At 48.2% G+C, this 22509-nt stretch overlaps 2 protein-coding genes across 2 annotated transcripts in view; one reads left to right on the top strand and one right to left on the bottom strand.

Annotated features, from left to right (window-relative positions):
• Positions 1-6550: 6550 nt before the first annotated feature.
• Positions 6551-8125, top strand: aanat2 (arylalkylamine N-acetyltransferase 2; the record flags this gene model as incomplete). The annotated part of the gene is made up of 3 exons (XM_084438810.1): positions 6551-6710; positions 7417-7571; positions 7820-8125. The coding sequence occupies 3 exons, from the start codon at positions 6551-6553 to the stop codon at positions 8123-8125; spliced, it is 621 nt and encodes a 206-aa protein (XP_084294936.1).
• A 1598-nt stretch (positions 8126-9723) lies between these two features.
• Positions 9724-22509, bottom strand: part of rhbdf1a (rhomboid 5 homolog 1a) — a gene marked incomplete at its 3' end in the record, with an annotated part of 54165 nt that continues 41379 nt past the window's right edge. Inside the window, exons 12-18 of the mRNA XM_084438289.1 lie at positions 22223-22323; positions 22018-22081; positions 21783-21877; positions 19710-19785; positions 19161-19261; positions 11185-11338; positions 9724-10143 (exon numbers count right to left, since the gene is read on the bottom strand). Of these exons, the coding sequence (XP_084294415.1) occupies positions 9724-10143; positions 11185-11338; positions 19161-19261; positions 19710-19785; positions 21783-21877; positions 22018-22081; positions 22223-22323 (1011 nt within the window). The remainder of the gene's footprint in view (positions 10144-11184; positions 11339-19160; positions 19262-19709; positions 19786-21782; positions 21878-22017; positions 22082-22222; positions 22324-22509) is intronic.

The raw sequence follows: 22509 nt of genomic DNA, 5'->3' as shown, positions 1-22509 counted from the left end.
ATAAGTAGAGCTGATAGGAAATTCAACAGTAGACTCTGATCTCCTTTATTCTCTTAAACCTTTAGCATTTCGTTTTTATTCCGTTTCATTTAATTCCGTACTTACCTATACTTACCTGTGGTGATGGATTTGGTGGTAGTCAAAAAGTATTTTAAACAACTCCAAGCCTACCACCATCTAGAGATCCTGATCGGGGGGTCTTGTCTCCCCGGGATGCAGAAAAAAGTGAATGCATTAACTGCATTCATAAGGCCCTCATCACCCTCAGCCAGCACTACTGTAAAAGTGAAAAACATCACAGCGCTATGGCTGGAGGGGTGTATGGGGCCTGATGTTGGAACTTTATTTACACATTTTACTTGATCAAGAGTTATTCAAAGAAAGGTTATCTTACTGTAATTTTTTAGGGTCCTTAAATAACGAGGATGTCAGACGAGAAAAACGTTAATCCAGGTTTATTGCTTTTCATGCAAGGTGATACAGCAAGGTTTAGTTCACACAAAGCTAAAGCCTTATCACATTGATGTTTGGCTTATAAGCACAAGATTTACATTCTTCCTGCCTAAACAAGGTTTGGCCAAACGGCCTACAGTTGTCATTGGTCAGCCTTATCAGTACAGATTTCAATTGGCCATTCTACTTGTTGCCATTTTAGGAAGACAGGAAATGATAAATGGTGTCCTGCTCTGAAGCATTGAATAAGCCTTGCCACATTCTAACCTAACACGAATGACACCACCAAAATAGATCCTGACCTTTGAAGTCACGGCCTGTCCTGGAGGGGCAAAACCCACCTCAGGCCTTTGCAGGACCACTACAGAGAGCTGATTGCATCCCTACTAAAAGATCTAGAGAGGTTTAACCAAGAAGCCTTCCTCAGAGCTGTGTCAGGGGGCACTACAGGAGAAAGTATACAGACTCCTCAGCCAAGACCCTCAGGGCAGTACTCCATCCCACTGAGGAGAGCCCCCGGACCTTAACACCTCCCATGACACAGCCTGAGAAGTACAGTGTTAACTTTACCTTGGAGATGGAGAGCACGCGGTCATCGATGGGGAGCAGTAGGGCTCCGGGGTCTCCGACGGGGGTCTCCGGTTCTCCTGCTGCTCCTCTTCTTAGATCTGACCCCAGACCCTCTCCAGTGTGTGCCCGGCCTTCCCCTATCCTAGTCCCTAATCCTCATTCATTCATAACCTTTATTTAGGCTCTGCAATACATTGAGAGTAGGCCCTCATTTGCGATGTCACCGAGTGAAAATTAATAAAATACAATAAATCACAAACAATACAACAATAAATACAATAGGATAAATACAAAATTACAACAATAAATGCAATACATTTCAAAAACAATTACAGATGGAACTAGAGTTGTTGGAAAGTTGGGCTCTGAACTGTCCAAGTGAGGGCAGAGCACTGTACTTAAGTGTCTTTTGTAGGTCATTCCATGTGGAGGGAGCACTAATCGAGAAGGCAGATTGTCCAAGTTCAGATTTGGCCCTTGGCACTTTAAGCAACAGAAAGTCACCTGCTCGCGTCGCATAATAGCTTGTGCTCCATTCTAGTAGGGAGGAGATGTGACCAGGGAGCTTTCCAGTGATGGCTTTAAAAATAAAAATGAACTTTCTGTCAAGGAGGATAAACCTGCCTTTTTATAAAGGGCACAATGGTGGACACCAAAACCATCACCCGTGACAAATCTCAAAGCGGAGTGATAGACTGTATCCAGGGCCTTTTATGTGGATGAGTTTGCAATTTTATAGATGGTGTCACCGTAATCTAGAACTGATAGAAAGACTGCTTCCACTATCCTTTTCCTACAATAACATGGGAAGCTTGATTTATTTCTATAGAGAAAAACAATTTTCTGTCTCAGTTTGGTGACCAGGTCATTCACATTCAATTTAAAGGAAAAGTTCTCATCAATCCATATGCCGAGGTATTTATACACAGGTACTCTCTCTATCAAGGAACCACAAGTAGTAGCTATTGACTGGTTATTATAGTTCACATTTTTTGCTCTGGAAAATAGCATCCATTTAGTCTTGCTTGCATTCAGGACAAGCCTCAACTAGAGCATCTTGTAGAGAGTTAAAAGCATGCTGCAAATTCTCAATAGCCTGATTAGCAGAATCAGCAATACAGTATAAGACTGTATTGTCCGCATAGAGATGGGCATGGCACTCTGGTAGGGAACTAACAATATTGTTAATATAGATTGTGAACAGCACTGGGCCAAGGACTGAGCCTTGCGGAACTCCCTTGGTAACTGGTAGGAGTCCTGAGTGCGAGCTACCCGACTTCACCGATTGCGACCTTTCAGACAAATAATTTCTAAACCAATCACAAGCCAATTCATCAAAACCCATAGCAACTAACTTAAGTAACAACAGTGTATGATCGACAGTGTCGAAAGCTTTTGCTAAGTCCACAAATAGGGCGGCACAATGTTTTTTATTATCTAAGGCAGACATTATGTTGTTAGTAACCAAGGTAACTGCAGTAGTGGTGCTGTGATTGGGTCTGAATCCAGACTGGTTAGAGCTCAGGGCTGAGTGACTGGTGAGAAAATGATTGAGCTGACTGTTAACCATTGATTCTAGGGTTTTAGCCAGGCAAGATAACTTTGAAATAGGCCTGTAGTTGTTTACATTCATTTTGTCTCCACCTTTGTGTCATGGGAGTACATGTGTTTTTTTCCAGATGGTAAGGAAAGTTCTTGTTGCAATAGATACATTAAATATATGAGTAATATGATGAACGATAAGAGGGGCATCCAATTTTAAAAGGAATGGGTCCAGTTTATCGTGCCCAGTGGAACACTTGGGGTTGAAACCTAGCAGGGCATCTAGAACAGAGCTAGAGGAGAGAAGCTGTAAGGAGAACTGTGAGATCAGCCCATCAGAGGGTACAGGCTTAGCATATTTGAGGGGCGGTTTAGTATGGAGCTTATCAAATAGATGACCTGCCTCTGCAAAATGCCTGTTGAGGGTTTCACAAATTTCCTTGGGATCCGTAATCAAAGCATCTTTCCATTCTATATGGGTAGGTAGAGAGGTAGTGGAACCATTCTTAATGGAATTAACTGCTTTCCAGAATTTGGAAGGGTTTCCCTGGGAAGAGGTGATTGACTCAATATAATTGTCTGATTTGGCTTTGCGTATTAATAAGGTGCACTTATTCCTTAGCTGGCGAAAGGCTGCCCAGTGAGCAGAACTGCCTGAACACCAAGCTTTTGACCATGAATGGATTTTTTCTTCAGTGAGTGGAATGATGTTACAACGAAAGATAGGCAGGCTGCTCTGAGAGGTGCGTGCACTGGGACACAGCTAGACTGTCCTGGGTGTTTACGGCCAGCGGGAGAGATTAAGAAGGCAGGGGCTCGGGGCAGGTAAGAAGAGGGCACGTCATCTATCGAAAACAGTAGCTCTGCTTTTGCTCTAATATCCACTGGGGATTGCCTTTCATCTCCGATTGGCCGGCTGTCTAGATGATGCAGTTATTGGCTAGAAATGGAGAACCCACCGTCCCATACTTGATAGTTATTGGAGGAACAAAATAGTGACTGTGATCCTAAGACAGAAACGTTTTGATATGGTTCGGCTCTCGAAAGGAGGAGATCTCTGGTCAGTCTGAGTGTTGCTAATGCTATTATGGTTGTGTTAAGGGTTAGGGTTAGAGTGTTGCTAATGCTATTATGGTTGCGTTAAGCCTCTAGAAGATGGCTGTGTAGAAAAAAATCAAAAACAGATGTTCTCAAATGAGAATGCTGTCATTTGCGTTAGGGTTAAGTAAATGTGCAAATAGGATGACCTTATTTGCAATATATTCATCGACACAGAATAACATCACAATTAGTGAATAATTTATTTAACAATAACTTATCTGTTTATCTCTGACATGGGGTCACTCCCCCAACCCTCTCATCCTGCCATGATTCTAAAGCAAGTCAGCAAAAACAGGTTTACATCAGGCCGTTAGAGGCAGGAGCTTTCTCATTTAATTAGCAGGTGAGCTAAACCTCTTTGAGCATGAAATCAGCCTGACAGCAATCCACATAAATCTCCTTCTGAGTGGGTTTGGTTCAGTCAAAGCCCACATGCCCTTGGACTCGCCAGACACGGGCCAGACAGACAGATGCCTCCCCCTTCCGGAAAAGTCCCCCTCCCCTCACATTCAAACGCACACACACATGTACAGTAGTGCTGCATGTCACCTGCAAGGGTTTGGGTTAACTAACTAACCCTAACTAACCATAACCATAACCCTGCAAGGCCATCAGGTCATCTCTCCTTAAGACGGAGCATGAAGGCTGCCTGCCCTGCAGTTACTGCGTCACCCAGTTAAGACACAAATGTCTTGATGAATGCAAAATGAATGTGATGAAAATTTCACAAGATGCCTGTCAATTTGACATTTTTATGCGTAAGATACTTTCTCTTACTTATCTCTTTTTCGAGTACAGTGTACAGTGTGTAAACCAGTGAAAGATATAGAGTGAATCATGCTTCTCAAAATTGAGTTTTCTGTACCACTTTACATTACAGCACGGTAATAACATAGTAATACCCTGGTAATATTTACATTATTACTAGGGAATTAACAACAAAATACTAGTAGTTACCGGTAGTTACCAGGAGTAGTTACCATGTAGTTACCATGTAGTTACTAACTAATAAACCCTGTAATAGCTACATGATTTCTAAGAAACTACTAAGTAATTACCATTAGTTATCGGTAGTTACTAGTAGTAGTTACCATATAGTTACCCACCCCCCCATCCCTATTTAAGGTGTGATTTGTTACCTGGAAACAGAGATTGGGGTTTCAATGAAATAATGTGGAATCTGAGCTGGAAAATGCAACTTTACCTGTTTCTATGTAATTATGTCTATATCCTGCCTAAAAACCAAACAAAGGTCGCAGTTTCTTACCTATTACCTACCTAGTACCTTTCTATTTAATTATATGGTTATATCTTTCTGAAATTCCCAACTAAGCTCATGGCCTGTTTGTTACCTGGAAACAGATGGAAACTACAATATGTCATAACATGGAATCAGAGCTGGAAAATGCAACTTTACCTGTTTCTATGTAATTATTTGGTTATGTCCGTCCCAACTAATGAATGTCTTGTTAACTGGAAACAGAGATGGTAGTTTCTATGTAATAACATGGAATCAGAGCTGGGAAATGCAATATTACCCATTTCGGTTTAATTTTATATACGTCAGTGATGCTTCTGGTCAGTCTATACACACACACGATTAGACATTTTGGCTAATTTATATTTGGATATTTGGCTCTAATATCTTTAAAGAGGCAACCAAGGACACCCTTGCGGTGTTTTTGTCCCAACCAATAATTCCACTGAATGAAGGCGAGGTTCTGCTTGAGCGTCTTCACTGTAAGGTTGCCTCTGCAGTAGTAGACGTCTTGTTTGAAGGATCTCCAAGCTCTCTCGAGATGCTGGGAGTGAGAACCTGTTATTGGGTGAACAAAGAATGTCTGGTGGTTGGGATTTTCAGAAAGATACTGTATAACCATATAATTACACAGAAACAGGTAAAGTTGCATTTTCCAGCTCAGATTCCACTTTATTACATATAAACTACCATCTCTTTTTCCAGGTAATAAACTGTGACCTTCATCAAGATTTTAGGAAGGATATAACCGTATAATTACTTTGAAACTGGTAAAGTTGCATTTTCCAGCTCAGATTCCATGTTATTACATAGAATCTACCATCTCCATTTCCAGATAATAAACCATGACCCTAATTGGGATGCTAGGAAGGATAATAACCATATAATTACATAGAAACTGGTACATTACATAGAAACAAGTTGCATTTTCCAGCTCAGTGTCCACATTATTACATGGAAACTACAATCTCCCTTTCCAGGTAACAAATTGTACCTTAAATAGGGATTGGGGGATACCTATATGGTAACTACTACTAATAACTACCGATAACTAATAGTAATTACTTGGTAATTTCCTAGTAATTATGTAGATTATTACATGGTTTATTAGTTGGTAAATACATGGTAACTACTCCTGGTAATTACTATGTTATTACCGTGCTGTAATATAAAGTGATACCGAGTTTTCTGTTAGCAATTATGAACGGACAAGTGCATATGCAATGTGTCTACGAGGCACATGTGCAAAGTTATTTTTCTGAAAGGATATCCTCCTTGTGAAATAAGGAGGGGAGAGAATAAAAGATGCTGAAGGAGAGAGAGAGGGAGGAAGGGAAGAGAGAGAGATCAGGAGAGGAGGAGGAGGAGGAGGAGAGAAGAGGGTCAGGGACAGGCTTATCTACAGTAGTGAGGAGGAGCGCTCCAGAGCCAGACAGAGAGGAGGTGAAGCAGCAGAGTCACTTCATCACACTGTTATTACAAACACTCAGACACAGGCTGGTCTGGGGTCAGTTAGCATCCAGCAGCATCTACCATCCAACACATCTTCTCTGAGAAAGAACAGTGAAGAGACAGTGAAGACAGACAGACAGTCAAGGGTCAGTCCTCATCTCCTCCATCGCCACCATGACCCAGCAGGTCAGCAGCTCACCGTTCCTGAAGCCCTTCTTCCTGAGGACGCCTGTGGTCAGCCCTCGACGTCAGAGACGACACACACTCCCTGCCAGCGAGTTCAGGAACCTGACTCCACAGGACGCCATCAGCGTGTTCGAGATTGAAAGAGAAGGTAAGAGCATCTCAGCAGGCATTAAATTATTACCTCCACCCCAGTGACAGCACAGGGTGAGAGGTAATGTTTTTGGTGGCATGTGTTTATTGGTCTATTTATTTATGGGTTAATTTATTTATTCATTAGCAGAATTACACAAAAACTACCAAACCGATTTTCATGAAACTCGGTGGAGGGGTGTAGCATAGGCCAACTTAGAATCCATTCAATTTTGGAGCGGATCTGAATCACAGGGTTGGTCCATGAGCCGCCCAAAAACAGCCAGCCATCCACTTCCATTCATTTTTTGGACTTAAACTCCCCGCATTGTTTATCAATGGAGGAAATTGAAACAGGGGTTTGGACTGGCATAAATATCTTGACTTAACAAATGCTGCAATATCAAACATGTCCTGCTCACATGCGTGCACACAGACACACAAAATGCATTCATGGGCAGAGGTTTGTGCTCTCTGAGCACAATTTCTAGTTTAAGAATGTAATTCTGGTTGCAGGTAGTATGAAATCAATTGAAGCTGAGGGTTAAATGTAGGGTGAATATGAAAGGATTGGATGTGCATACTGTACATCTCGGCCTTTTGATGACATGGAACACAAATGAAATGAGTGATTATTCCCACCTGTACCATGCCCACTATTAAGCCTCTTTTGGTTGCTAATCTTCAAGATGCCTCGTATTTCTGTTTTGTCTCTCACCAACCAGCGTTTGTCTCTGTGTCTGGCGAGTGTCCTCTCACCCTGGACGAGGTGCTGAACTTCCTGGGCCAGTGTCCAGAGCTGTCTCTGGGCTGGTTCGAGGAGGGCCAGCTGGTGGCTTTCATCATCGGCTCAGGCTGGGACAAGGAGAGGCTGGCCCAGGTCAGACACTCAGCTACTGAACATCTGCTGCATATGTGGAATGGTCAAAATATAATTTCATTTATTTAAAAATCAAATGACGGATGTTAAGAGAAATATTTCAACCAGCATTTTTTTTTAAACATCACACAATCTTGGGCAACCCTGATTTAGATCTCACAGAGACTACATTACAGTGCTGTGCTTTAAACACAGAGGCAGCTACACACTGGTCCTCACCTCTCTCCTGTGCTGCTTGTCCACTGCAGGAGGCGATGACCCAGCATGTGCCCGAGCCCCACACCGTTCACATCCATGTGCTGTCGGTCCACCGCCACTGCCGGCAGCAGGGAAAAGGCTCCATCCTGCTGTGGCGCTACCTGCAGTACCTGCGCTGCGTCCCCGGCCTGCGCCGCGCCCTGCTCGTCTGCGAGGACTTCCTCGTGCCCTTCTACAGCAAGGCCGGCTTCAAAGCCAAGGGGCCCTCGGCCATCTCTGTAGGGAACCTCTTCTTCCAGGAGATGGAGCACCTGCTGGGAGGCGTGGCCTACGCACGGCGGAACAGCGGCTGCTAATCCATCCGCACTCTCAGCCGCACCTCCACACACCTGCTGAACCGCTCTGGCTCTGGAATGAACCCTAACCCTAACCCCAACACGGAAAAAAGACTCTTGGCAGGATCGCCGACCGACCCAGCCTACCTGACCACAGCAAACAGGCCGGCAAACACACACACTGACAAATAGACAGACAGACAGACAGACAGACACACTGACAAATAGACAGACAGACAGACAGACAGACAGACACACTGACAAATAGACAGACAGACAGACAGACACACTTACAAATAGACAGACAGACACACTGACAAATAGACAGACAGACAGACAGACAGACACACTTACAAATAGACAGACAGACAGACAGACAGACAGACAGACAGACAGACAGACAGACAGACAGACAGGTAGACAGACAGAGGCATTGGGCCTGTGTGTGACAGAGGCTCGAGGCGCAGGTCTCACCAGTCTGGGCAGCAACAGCAGCAGCGCCCCCCACTGACTAGACAGCCTCACTGCAGCCCATCAATGGGTTTATTTATATAGAACAACCACAAAGATCAGAAGCTGGCTACCAGTTACACAAAGACCACATAATGTTAAGATGTGTTGTCAATAAATGTTTGTTTGTTCCTGTATCAGACATTTATTCACTCTATAAACCAACTATTCCCTCTGTCATCAGACTCTGAGATGGAGGAGGATTTCAATTTTAGAAACCTAATTACACTTCTTTGACTGAGTGCTCTAATCTGTTGTAAATACTGCTTAATTTTTGTAAACCACAAGTCTTCTGATGAGATCTTAGGTTTTGGCTCATCCTTTTGCATGTGGCCTGATTTCTTATTAAAACTCTGACACATCAAGGTAATAAACAGATCAATCAGCCATTGATCATGTTGCTGCTCGTATCAATTGCAAACAGTTATGGGAGAAATTCAGACAGATGTCAGTGATAGACTTGAGCTTTTTACTGTTGTATTCAGTTACATGAGTAGACAGGTAGCTAAAACACTACCTTGTTTCAACCAATCATCACTTCTTAAGAAGCAATAAACAAATAAAAGATTAACATTCAAGTGCTCAACATATTGTAACAAAAATATGGCAGTAGTTGGTACATTTGTCAACAAGGCACCAAAGGCATTAATGTTTGATTTGTCCCTGGTTTTTCAGAGATTGCCTGAACAATAACAACAACTGGACTGAGTGTTAAAAACATAAAAAATAATGAAAAAACAGAGTATATTCCTTGGTTCTGTTGTACCAGTGCTGGCTCCTCTAGTCCCTGACTGAGACCAGAGCACAGTGAAGGCTTGGATGGGGTCAGAGGGCCGATACCCTAGTTCTCCTGGTCACGTGACGAGTGAAGGTTGGGGGTGAAACGACATGTGGATGGAAAGATGTCCTCACGGGTGGGTGAAGTGGTGTTCCTACTCATGCTGACAGAGCACAAGCATGAGGTCACAGAGTTCAGAGACAGAGAACAGGTCTCCCTCACACAGTCACACTACTGTAGGGCTTAACAGAAGCATGGACTGGTTGATAACACACCCATCACTACTCCTGACCTGATGCCCTGCCCTGTGCGCCCCTCCAGACGCAAGGCTTCAGTGGAGGTGAGCGTTGAGGTCGTACTTCTCGCAGAACTTGTCCGTGAAGGGGATGCAGGTGAGCAGCTCGCACCACTCACACTTGATGGGGTAGACGTAGAATAGCACCACGAGGCCCGCGAACAGCCCCACAAACACCAGTAGGAAGACCATGATCTGGCAGCGCTTACGGTACATGTCCATGCGTCCAAAGCTGATGTAGGGCAGGAAGGCGAAGGAGAGGAAGAAGCCGGAGATGAAGCCACAGATGTGGGCGAAGTTGTCGATCCAGGGCAGCAGGCCGAAGGCGAAGAGGAAGAGCACCACACACAGCAGCTTGATGAAGGCTCTCCAAGGCTGCGCCAGGATCTGCCAGCTCTGGATCAACTCCACAAACAGACAGGCCAGGATCCCAAACTGGGACCCCGCTGGACCCACCTGGCAGTGGGAGGGGGAGGAGGAGAGGAGGAGGAGAGGGGAGGAGGAGGAGAGGAGGAGGAGGGTAGGAGGAGGAGGAGGAGGAGGAGAAGAGGAGGAGGAGGAGGGGATGGAGGAGGACAGGGGAGGAGGAGGAGGGGGGGAGAGGAGGAGGAGAGGGGAGGAGGAGGAGGAGGATCAATCAATCAATCAAAGCTTTATTTGTATAGCGCATTTCATACCCAGAGGCAACACAATGCGTTTTACAGAGAACAAAGGAGGAGGGCATACAACCCACTCTCTACATATTCCAGAGGGAAGCAAAAAAACAGTAATCACCCGGGGGCCAGATAAGTGAGCTGTAAAAATTCTTCCCTGACCCCTCTCAACAAGGCGATCGAGCAAGCTCCTGGAGTATGTTTGTCTACCGGCTAAGAACATTTATAAAGCAATACATTACATTAAATTACATTTCAGAGTAAGAGAGGCTAAAAAGCATCATAGGAGAGAGGACATCCTAGAGGACATCCTACGGACATGCTACGAAATCTACAGCAGACATGGGGGTATCTATCGGACTCCGGGAGGTCTGCTGGTGACAGTGGGGCATCCACTGGATGAGGAGGGGAGGAGGAGGGGACAGAGGAGGAGAGGGGAGGAGGAGGAGGGGAGGAGAGGAGGAGGAGAGGGGAAAAGAAGGAGGAGAGGGGAAAAGGAGGAGAGGGGAGGAAAGAAGGAGGAGGAGTAGGAGGAGAAGGGGAGGTTGGAGAGAGGAGGAGGAGAGGAGGGGTGGAGAGGAGGAGAGGAAGAGGAGGAGGAGGAGAAGGGGGGATGGGGAGGAGGAGGTGAAGTCAGAGGAAATGCGTTTCACTTACAGACAAATCTGTACACGCTACACTAGCTGCTCTGTGAGGATGTGGTCTCTCTTAGCTCGGAGGTGCGTGTGATGCTGAGTTGTGTGCGTGAGCGTTGAGGTGCAGCGGGGTCAGGGGTCACCTCGGCCCGGTAGGGCAGGAAGACGGTGCTCACCTCGGCCCGGTAGGGCAGGAAGACGGTGCTCACCTCGGCCCGGTAGGGCAGGAAGATGGCGCTGGCCAGGTTGCCGGTGATGCCGCTCAGGATGTAGATGATGGAGATGCGCAGCCAGCCGGCCAGCTTCTCCAGGTCCCGCAGAATGGTCATCTGGAAACACACCGAGACCAGGCAGTGCAAGATCCTGAAACACAACATCACAACAACAACACACTCATATCACATGACAGTACTGACACCAGGCAGGGCAAGATCCTGAAATACAACAACACACACTCATTTCACATGACAGTACTGCAACGGCAGAACATGACTGACTATCTAAAAACACATCAGATTGGTGTTGAGTAACAGTAGCTTCAGGTCAAATCTACTGAAGAGAAAAACACAGCATTACATACTGATATCAACTGACCGTACCGTGACAATATCAAACTAAAAATAAACCTAACAGATAAAGATCTGCATGTGTGTGAGTGTGTGTATTTGTGTGTGTGTGCGTGTGTGTGTGTATTTGTGTGTGCCTGTGTGTATTTGTGTGTGTGTGCATGTGTGTGTATTTGTGTGTGTGTGCGTGTGTCTGCATGGCCATGCACCCGTACATGTGAATGTATGTCTTAGACACGTGTGGGAGGAGGAAAACACTTCCCCAGCCAAACCCAGGAAGACTCCATCTGTCTCTCTGAGCAGAAGCCCACTGAGCACGTGCACAACAGCCCACTGAGCACGTGCACAACAGCCCACTGAGCACGTGCACAACAGCCCACTGAGCACGTGCACAACAGCCCACTGAGCACGTGCACACTCAGCACTTTCCTTAATCACCCTGAGACAGATCAGAGTCAGCAACCAGATGATGTGCTGCTCCTCAATGCACTCAGCTCTCTCTGCTAATAGTCTGAGTGATCAACGGTGCACTTTGTGGATGGAAAGACGTTCATAAAGTATGTGTTATTGAACAAACTGCACTAGAGTACATTAGAGTATTGTGTCTGTGAGGAGGAAGACTACTCCTCATAAAAGAACACTTGGGATGGGGCAGTGGAAAGTGTCCAGTGCACTCAGATCAATATCCATCTGCACCTGTGGAGCCTGTGACTGTAGGCTCCAATTTAGTCAGGCAATTAGGTCAAAGGTTATTGGCAGTAGGCATCATGGTGAGAAGGTGCGTCCAGTTAGTGTGGCGTCACCAGCCTGATCTCAAGAGCTCACATTATTTCACTCCGCAGATCAGTCGGGAAATCCAACTGTTCTAATTAAATCCACTGGAACCGAGATTGGTTCGTGCCAATCACAACCGTTTATCTAACAAGGGGCGGGTTTAATAAGATGATGGAACAGAGGAGCACCGTAGAGGCATTTTCACTGATTGGTTGTAGGTCTATCCAATTGTGTCCAGAGGATTTTGATCTTCGCCCGTTGGGAATCAGAAAGCACTGTGAGTTTCCAGACCCTTCGCCAGCCAAGAGAGCGTCCAGCCAAGAGAGCGTCCAGCCAAGAGAGCATCCAGCCAGGAGAGCATCCAGCCAGGAGAGTGTCCAGCCAAGAGAGCGTCCAGCCAAGAGAGCGTCCAGCCAAGAGAGCATCCAGCCATGAGAGTGTCCAGCCAAGAGAGCGTCCAGCCAGGAGAGTGTCCAGCTAGGAGAGCATCCAGCCAGGAGAGCATCCAGCCAGGAGAGCATCCAGCTAGGAGAGGACATCACTGAATGAAGCGACGCAGGTGTTCATTCTCAAGCCAATCAGGTGAGCCAGTGACTAGAGCAGAGTAGAATAGAGTAGAGCAGAGTAGAGTAGAGTAGAGTAGAGCATGGTAGAGTAGAATAGAGCAGAGTAGAGCAGAATAGAGTAGAGCAGACTAGAGTAGAATAGAGTAGAGCAGAGCAGGAGAGCAGGGTCGAGTAGAGCAGAGCAGGGTTGAGCTGAGTAGAGTAGAGGAGGGTAGAGCAGAGTAGAGTAGAGTAGAGCAGAGCAGGGTAGAGCAGAGCAGAGTAGCGTAGAGCAGAGTAGAGTAGAGTAGAGTAGAGTAGAGTAGAGTAGAGTAGAGTAGAGTAGAGTAGAGAACTGTTCTAATTAAATCCACTGGAACCGAGATTGGTTCGTCATCATCATCATCATCATCTTCATCCGCTTATCCAGGGTCGGGTCGCGGAGGCAGCAGCTCCAGCAGGGAGCCCCAGACATCCCTTTCCCTAGCAGCATCAACCAGCTCTGCCTGGGGAATCTTTAGCCGCTCACAGGCCAGTGCGGAGATGTAGTCCCGCCACCTGGTCCTGGGTCTACCCCGCGGCCTCCTCCCAGCCGGACACGCCTGGAACACCTCCCTAGGGAGGCGCCCAGGAGGCATCCTCACTAGATGCCCGAACCACCTCAACTGGCTCCTTTCGACGCAAAGGAGCAGCGGCTCTACTCCGAGTCTCTCCCGGATGACTGAACTTCTCACCCGATCTCTCAGGGAGACCCCAGCCACCCTCCGGAGAAAACTCATTTCGGCCGCTTGTATCCGTGATCTCGTTCTTTCGGTCATGACCCATCCTTCATGACCATAGGTGAGGGTGGGGACGAAGATAGACCGGTAGATCGAGAGCTTTGCCTTTTGGCTCAGCTCTCTTTTCGTCACAACAGTGCGGTATAGCGACTGCAGAACCGCACCAGCTGCTCCGATTCTCCGGCCAAACTCCCTCTCCATGGTTCCCTCACTCGTGAACAAGACCCCCAGATACTTGAACTCCTTCACTTGGGGTAAGGACTCATTTCCTACTCGGAGCGGACAGGCCACCGGTTTCCTGCTGAGAACCATGGCCTCAGATTTAGAAGTGCTTATTCTCATCCCAGCCGCTTCACACTCAGTTGCGAACCTATCCAGAGAGTGCTGGAGGTCGCAGGCAGCTGATGCCATCAGGACCACATCATCTGCAAAAAGCAGTGACGTGATCCCCAGCTCACCGAACTGCAAACCCACCTCCCCCCGGCTACGCCTCGATATCCTGTCCATGAAAATCACAAACAGGATTGGTGACAAAGCGCAGCCCTGGCGGAGGCCAACACCCACCGGAAAGGCAGACGACTTACTGCCGAGGACCCGGACACAGCTCTCGCTCTGGGTGTACAGGGATTGGATGGCCCTAAGTAGGGACCCCCTCACCCCATACTCCCGCATAACTCTCCACAAGACCTCTCGGGGGACCCGGTCGTAAGCCTTCTCCAAGTCCACAAAACACATGTAGACAGGTTGGGCAAACTCCCAAGCCCCCTCCAAGATCCTTGCGAGAGTGAAGAGCTGGTCGGTAGTTCCACAACCAGGACGAAATCCGCATTGTTCCTCTTCGATCTGAGGTTCGACTATCGGCCGGACCCTCCTTTCCAGCACCTTGGAGTAAACTTTCCCTGGGAGGCTGAGTAATGTGATGCCTCTATAATTCGCACACACCCTCTGGTCCCCTTTTTTGAATATTGGGACCACCACCCCAGTCTGCCACTCCTTCGGCACTGACCCAGACTTCCACGCAGTGTTACAGAGGCGTGTCAACCAAGACAGCCCCTCTACACCCAGCGCCTTCAGCATTTCTGGACGGATCTCATCAGTCCCTGGGGCTCTGCCACTGTGGAGTTGTTTGACTACCTCAGTGACCTCCTCCAAGGACATTGACGACCCCCCATCATCTTCCGGCTCTGCCTCGATCGTAGAGGGTGGATTAGTCGGGTTCAGGAGTTCCTCAAAGTGCTCCTTCCAACGCTCAACAACCTCCTCAGTTGAGGTCAGCAGTGTCCCCTCCTTGCTGTATACAGCTTGGATGGTCCCCCGCTTTCCCTTCCTGAGGTGTCTGATGGTCTTCCAGAAACACTTTGGTGCCGACCGAAAGTCCTTCTCCATGGTTTCTCCGAACTCCTCCCACACCCGCTGCTTTGCCTTGGTCACGGCCAAAGCCGCAGCCCTCCGGGCCAGTCGATACCCTGCAACTGTTTCTGGGGTCTCCCGGGCTAACATAACCCGGAAGGCCTCCTTCTTCAGTCGGACGGCTTCCCTCACCACCGCTGTCCACCACGGTGTCCGAGGGTTACCGCCCCTTGAGGTACCTATGGCCCTCAGGCCACAGCTCCCAGCCGCAGCTTCAGCAATGGAGGCTTTGAACACCGACCACTCATGCTCGATGTCCCCAACCTCCACAGGGATGCCTGAGAAGCTCCGCCGGAGGTGGCAATTGAAATCTCTCCGGACAGGCTCTTCCTCCAGACGTTCCCAGTTCACCCTCACTACACGCTTGGGTTTTCCAGGTCTGTCCAGAAGTTTCCCCCGCCATCGAAACCAGCTCACCACCAGATGGTGATCAGTGGACAGCTCTGCCCCTCTCTTTACCCGAGTGTCCAAAACGCATGGCCTCAGATCAGATGATACGATAACGAAATCGATCATCGACCTTCGGCCTAAGGTGTTCTGATGCCAGGTGTACTTGTGGGCAATCCTTGTGTTCGAACATGGTGTTTGTTATGGACAAACCGTGACTAGCACAGAAGTCCAACAACAGAACACCACTCGGGTTCAGATCGTGGTGGCCATGCCTCCCAATCACGCCCCTCCAAGTTTCTCCATCATTGCCTACGTGTGCATTGAAGTCCCCCAGTAGGACACTGGAGTCCCCTGCAGGAGCCCCCAAAAGGACTCCACTCAGGGTCTGCAGGAAGGCTGAGTACTCTGAACTGCTGTTCGGTGCATAAGCACAAACCACAGTCAGAGTCCCCCCCCCCACAGTCCTAAGGCGCAGGGAGGCGACCCTCTCGTCCACTGGGGTGAACTCCAGCACAGAGGCGCTCAGCTGGGGGCTAGCTAGTATAGCCACACCTGCCTTGCGCCTCATACCGTGAGCAACTCCGGAGAAGAACAGGGTCCAACCCCTATCCAGGAGTTTGGTTCCGGCGCCGGTGCTGTGCGTGGAGGTTAGCCCCACCAGGTGTAATTGGTATCGCTCCACCTCCCTCACAAGCTCCGGCTCCTTCCCCCCCAGCGAGGTCACGTTCCATGTCCCCAGAGCCAGCCTTTGCCGCCCGGGTCCGGTCCGTCGGTGTCCCCCGCCTTCACCGCCACCTAGTTGGCAGCGCACCCGACCCCGACAATTTCTCCCGCGGGTGGTGGGTCCACGGGACGATGGAGGAGGAGATGGTGCTTCCACGTGGCTTATTCGGGCTGGGCCCGGCCGGGCTCCGTGGTAAGCCCGGCCACCAGGCGCTCGCATGCGGGCCCTCCGTCTGGGCCTGGCTCCAGACGAGGGCCCCGGTTCGTGCCAATCACAACTGTTTATCTAATATGGGGCGGGTTTAATAAGATGATAACAGAGGAGCGCCGTATAGGCATTTTCACAGATTGGTTGTAGGTCTATCCAATTGCGTCCAGAGGCTTTTTGATCTACGCCCGTTGGTGACGCCGCTTGGGAATCAGAAAGCACTGTGAGTTTCCAGACCCTTCGCCAGCCAAGAGAGCGTCCAGCCAGGAGAGCGTCCAGCCAGGAGAGCGTCCAGCTAGGAGAGCATCCAGCCAGGAGAGCGTCCAGCCAGGAGAGCGTCCAGCCAGGAGAGCATCCAGCCAGGAGAGCGTCCAGCTAGGAGAGCGTCCAGCTAGGAGAGCGTCCAGCTAGGAGAGGACATCACTGAATGAAGACGCAGGTGTTCATTCTCAAGCCAATCAGGTGAGCCTGATTAGAGTAGAGTAGGGCAGAGTAGAGTACAGTACAGTAGAGCAGAGTAGAGTAGAGCAGAGTAGAGTCGAGCAGAGTAGAGTCGAGCAGAGTAGAGTCGAGCAGAGTAGAGGGACTACTTTGTGTCTATAGGCAGTTACAAATCCGAGCGGACAAAAATGACCTGTGGAGTTCCCCAAGGCTCCATTCTGGGGCCTCTTCTGTTCAACATTTACATGCTCCCACTAACTCAAATTATGGAAAACAACAAAATATGCTACCACAGCTATGCAGACGACACACAAATTTATATCACCATATCACCAGGGGACTATAATCCCATACAAGCACTGATTAAGTGCATTGAAGAAATCAACAATTGGATGTGCCAGAACTTTCTTCAACTATACAAAAATAAAACTAAAGTAATTGTCTTTGGAGCAAAAGAAGAACGATTAAAAGTCAGCGCTCAGCTTCAATCAGTAATGCTAAAAACCACAAATGAATCCAGAAATCTTGGTGTAGTCATGGACTCAGACCTGAATTTCAACAGTCACATTAAGACAATTACAAAGGCAGACTACTATAACCTGAAGAACATATCAAGGATTAAAGGGTGTATGTCTCATCAGGATCTGGAAAAACTTGTCCATGCGTTTATCTTCACTCGACTACTGTAACGGTGTGTTTACAGGTCTCTCTAAAAAATCGATCAGACAGCTGCAGCTGATTCAGAACGCTGCTCGAGTCCTCACTAAGACTAAGAAAGTGGATCACATCACTCCAGTTCTGAGGTCCTTACACTGGCTTCCTGTCTGTCAAAGAATTGACTTTAAAATACTGCTGTTGGTTTATAAAGCACTGAATGGTCTAGGGCCAAAATATATTTCTGATCTGCTGCTACGTTATGAACCATCCAGACCTCTCAGGTCGCCTGGCACAGGCCTGCTTTCTGTCCCCAGAGTTAAAACAAATCATGGAGAAGCAGCATTCAGTTTTTATGCTCCACATATCTGGAACAAACTTCCAGAAAACTGCAGGTCTGCTGCAAATCTTAGTTCTTTAAAATCAAGACTGAAGACTTTTCTTTTTGCTGCTGCTTTTTATTAAATCAAATAAGTATTTATTCATACACTGCACTGTAATTTTTATTCCTGTATTTTATTTTTCTTGTATTTTGTTTTAAATGTCCTTTTTTTGCATGTCGTTTTATATGACCTTGTACGTGTTGCACTTTGTCTTGATGCTTTTAATGTCTCACGTAAAGCACTTTGAATTGCCTTGTTGCTGAAATGTGCTATGCAAATAAACTTGCCTTGCCTTGCCTAGAGTACAGTAGAGCAGAGTTGAGCAGAGTAGAATATAGTAGAGTAGAGCAGAGCAGAGCAGAGCAGAGCAGAGTAGAGTAGAGCAGAGCAGAGCAGAGCAGAGTAGAGTAGAGTAGAGTAGAGTAGAGCAGAGCAGAGTAGAGTAGAGCAGAGTAGATCAGAGTAGAGTAGAGCAGAGTAGATTAGTAGAGCAGAGTAGAGCAGAGCAGAGCAGAGTAGAGCAGAGTAGAGTAGAGCAGAGTAGATTAGTAGAGCAGAGTAGAGCAGAGCAGAGTAGATCAGAGTAGAGCAGAGTAGAGTAGAGTAGAGTAGAGTAGAGTAGAGTAGAGTAGGGTAGAGCAGAGCAGAGCAGAGTAGATTAGTAGAGTAGAGTAGAGTAGAGTAGAGTAGAGTAGAGTAGAGCAGAGTAGAGCAGAGTAGATTAGTAGAGCAGAGCAGAGCAGAGTAGAGTAGAGTAGAGTAGAGTAGAGTAGAGTAGAGTAGAGCAGAGTAGATTAGTAGAGTAGAGTAGAGTAGAGTAGAGTAGAGTAGAGTAGAGTAGAGTAGAGTAGAGCAGAGTAGAGTACAGCAGAGTAAGGTAGAGTAGAGCAGAGCAGATACGGGTAGAGTAGAACAGGGTAGAGTAGAGCAAAGTAGAGTAGAGCAGAGCAGACAAGAACAGGGTAGAGCAGAGTAGAACAGGGTAGAGTAGAGTAGAGCAAAGTAGAGTAGAGCAGAGCAGAGTAGAGTCGAGCAGAGTAGAACAGAGAAGAGTAGAGCAGAATAGAGCAGTGCAGAGCAGAGTACAGTAGAGTAGAGCAGAGCAGAGTAGAGTAGAGCAGGGGAGAGGAGGGTAGAACAGAGTAGAGTAGAGTAGAGTAGTGTAGAACAGAGAAGAGTAAAGCAGGGTAGAACAGAGAAGAGTAGAGTAGAGTAGAGTAGAGCAGGGTAGAGCAGAGTAGAGTAGAGCAGAGTAGAGTAGAGTAGAGCAGGGTAGAACAGAGCAGAGCAGAGCAGGGAGCCCCTCACTCACCCAGCGTGGAGGAAGAGAGAGAGCCACAGCCGGTAGAACTGGTCTGGGATCTCTGGGTTGAGGAAGGGCAGCAGCCCACACACATCATCCATGCAGTGCACCTGACAGGACAAGCCACACAACACAACACACTCCATCATCACAGTTAGCACACACACTCCTATACCACATACTGTGTATTTCTCTAGTATTTCTCTAGTATATTTCTCTAGTAACATTGCAAAATACGTACAGTAAGTAAATGTGCATGTACAAAGATCCTGAGGATGTTCATGGTTACTCTGATTAAATGAGGTCTTATCCTCTCTCAGAAAGAAGATTACAGCAGAGCAATGTGCCCCAGCCAGATTGGCCCCTTTATGGTGATTAAACACTATGTAAGCCTACTGCAGACTCAACAGCCAGGCTGCTTAACCCACTTGGAATGTATATCAATCACCCTGGAGATCTTTATACAGATATTGATACTAATCTTTTCACACTAATCTATATGTTATGAATCTAGCAGTCTAATGGGGGCTTCAGGTCATCAGGTGGAATGAGGCTTACTTGGGAGCAGAGAGTGGCCTCCTCGTGAAAGTAGCCATTCATGAAGTCACAATATTCCCGCGATGTGATCTCACACCTGTGAAGCAGGAAAACAGGAAAAGGTCAAGTCGATGACACACTTCCTGTCTGGGTTCAGACCGACCTGCTTCCTACAACTCGCACAGGGATCCGTATGTACGAGTGACTCGATTGTCGCTGGGGATCCAGGTCCGGCGCTGGGCTATGCTCTGCCGTTGAGCTTGCCGACGGCAGGCTTGTGGTGAGTTTAGGGGGAGGAGGGAGGAGGTTTGAGGTACTGGGAAGGCATGTTGTTTATCAGCAGGTCTCGAAAAAGGTTTCTGTAGTCTATGGGGTCTTCGATACCTGCCAAGGCTGCGTACTGGGCCGACTCGGACGGCGGGGAGATGTCGAGCAGAGCACATATGTATCGACATGGGGTCACCTCGTCCTGTATTGCCAGCGTGCTCTCCAGGTCTGGAGCTTCAGACGACAGCATGGCGCACGCCTGGTCCCAGAAGCCGCACTCGCAGCCGAAGTCGTGAAGCTCCCTGATCCAGGCCGTCACGGCCATGGAGACGATGAGCCTCGTGTGGCTGGGAGCGTGCGACGAGGCCTTGAGCAGGGCCAGGTACTTGAGGGGACCCGCGCGCACCATCTCGGCTGAGGTCACGGCCGCCAGGGCTGTCTGAGCCGAGGACGTGAGTGAACTACTGGATAGGTGTACAACGCTCGTCGCCATACTTCTCGTGCTCATCAACACGATCCTCTGGCTCACCAGGCTCTATTCGTACACCAGCTGACAAGAAGGGTGAGACGTGCGGGTGGTTGGAGCGGCCGTCCTCCTTGAAGACGTGGCTGACCAGGTGGTTAGAGCAGCCGGCCGCCCTGGAGATGTGGCAGACCACCGCAGTTAGGAGCACCCCGGCGGACTGGTGGCGGACGCTCAGCCAGGGACACGGAAATGCTGACATCTGAACAGCCTCCGGGCGTGCCAGACCGCCGAAAGCCCCCCCTTCGAGACCCCGTCGACGGGTTCGGCCCCTGGAGCCGCCGGTGGCCACGCGACATCCTCAGTACCGCAGCCTTACCGACTCCAGGAAAACACTTTCTTCAAAGAGTGCATAAACCTTGAGAGTCCTTATGCTTCAGGAAAAAAATTGAAACATATCGGTTGAAACATATCCGGTGCAAGAAGCCGGATCCCCATCCTGGAGTTTGACCTCTGAATTGTCGTTACTGTATAGCATATACTGTCTGCAGTTGTATGTGTCACGTAATCATGTTGATAACAATAATTAAAATTAAGAACAAGAAGGAATAACAACTCTGAGCGTGGTTTTTTAGAAGGTTTTTCTGATCTTTATTACTTTCACCCCCCACAGCTGAAAAAAAACAAAATAGAATAAGAAAAGAAATGGGAACGATAGATTGGGAACAGATATGACACCAACACACACAAAATAGGTCAGGCGAGGTAGACGTATGAGCTTGTGTGTGTTGGTCCGTGTGAGCTTGTGTGTGTTGGTCCGTGTGAGCTTGTGTGTGTTGGTCCGTGTGAGCTTGTGTGTGTTGGTCTGTGTGAGCGTGTGTGTGTTGGTCTGTGTGAGCTTGTGTGTGTTGGTCTGTGTGAGCGTGTGTGTGTTGGTCCGTGTGAGCTTGTGTGTGTTGGTCCGTGTGAGCTTGTGTGTGTTGGTCTGTGTGAGCGTGTGTGTGTTGGTCTGTGTGAGCTTGTGTGTGTTGGTGTGAGCGTGTGTGTGTTGGTCTGTGTGAGTGTGTGTGTGTGTTGGTCTGTGTGAGCGTGTGTGTGTTGGTCTGTGTGAGCGTGTGTGTGTTGGTCTGTGTGAACTTGTGTGTGTTGGTGTGAGCGTGTGTGTGTTGGTCTGTGTGAGTGTGTGTGTGTTGGTCCGTGTGAGCGTGTGTGTGTTGGTCTGTGTAAGTGTGTGTGTGTTGGTCTGTGTGAGCGTGTGTGTGTGTGTGTGTTGGTCTGTGTGAGCGTGTGTGTGTTGGTCTGTGTGAGCGTGTGTGTGTTGGTCTGTGTGAGTGTGTGTGTTGGTGTCACCAGGCTCTCCTCACCTTCCCTTGGTGCCGATGCAGCAGGGCCGGCCGGTGATGGTGCAGTCTATGTGAGGCAGGTTGGTGTGGTTCCCTGTGTTGTATCTGGTGCAGATCTGCAAGCAGGACCAGAGGACAGTCAAGACATTGAACATCAGCTCCTCTGAACTCTCAGCCTTCAACCCCTAAGCACAGCTGGGATTCCCAAACCCTAACCCTAACCCTAAACCCACCCTAACCCTAACCCTCTACTCACTGGCCACCTGGTGATGTCATCAGGCCACTCATGTGGGGAGACGGAAGCTGGCTCCAGACAAATTCTGTGGGCAGGAAAACAGATCACTGAGTCTACTGAGAATCTACTGGAAGGAAATGAATCATTTAGAAATGTGTACTAATGTACTGAGTGTTGCACAGGAGGGTTTGTGGGAGAGCCGGCGCTGAGTGCTGGACTGTCTCACCGGGGGTCCTGATGGCACACGGAGCCATACTGCCTGTCTTTGCCCTCCAGCGGAGGGGTGCTGGGGTGCCACGGCCATTTCACCCACACCGCCAGGGTGCTCTGAGAGACCAGGGAGAGAATTGGACCGAAATGGAGTTTGTCAGAAAGGTACAGAGAGACAGAGTGAAATGATATAGTAAGATACAAATCAGCAGAAATTGAGAAATGTGTGTGTGTGTGTGTGTGTGTGTGTGTGTGTGTGTGTGTGTGTGTGTGTGTGTGTGTGTGTGTGTGTGTGTGTGTGTG

This window comes from Borostomias antarcticus (assembly GCF_949987555.1).
Source record: "Borostomias antarcticus genome assembly, chromosome: 5".
Classification (NCBI taxonomy): domain Eukaryota; kingdom Metazoa; phylum Chordata; class Actinopteri; order Stomiiformes; family Stomiidae; genus Borostomias; species Borostomias antarcticus.
The sequence above is the reverse complement of the archived record's forward strand: the minus strand, read 5'-3'. Positions and strand labels throughout refer to the sequence as shown.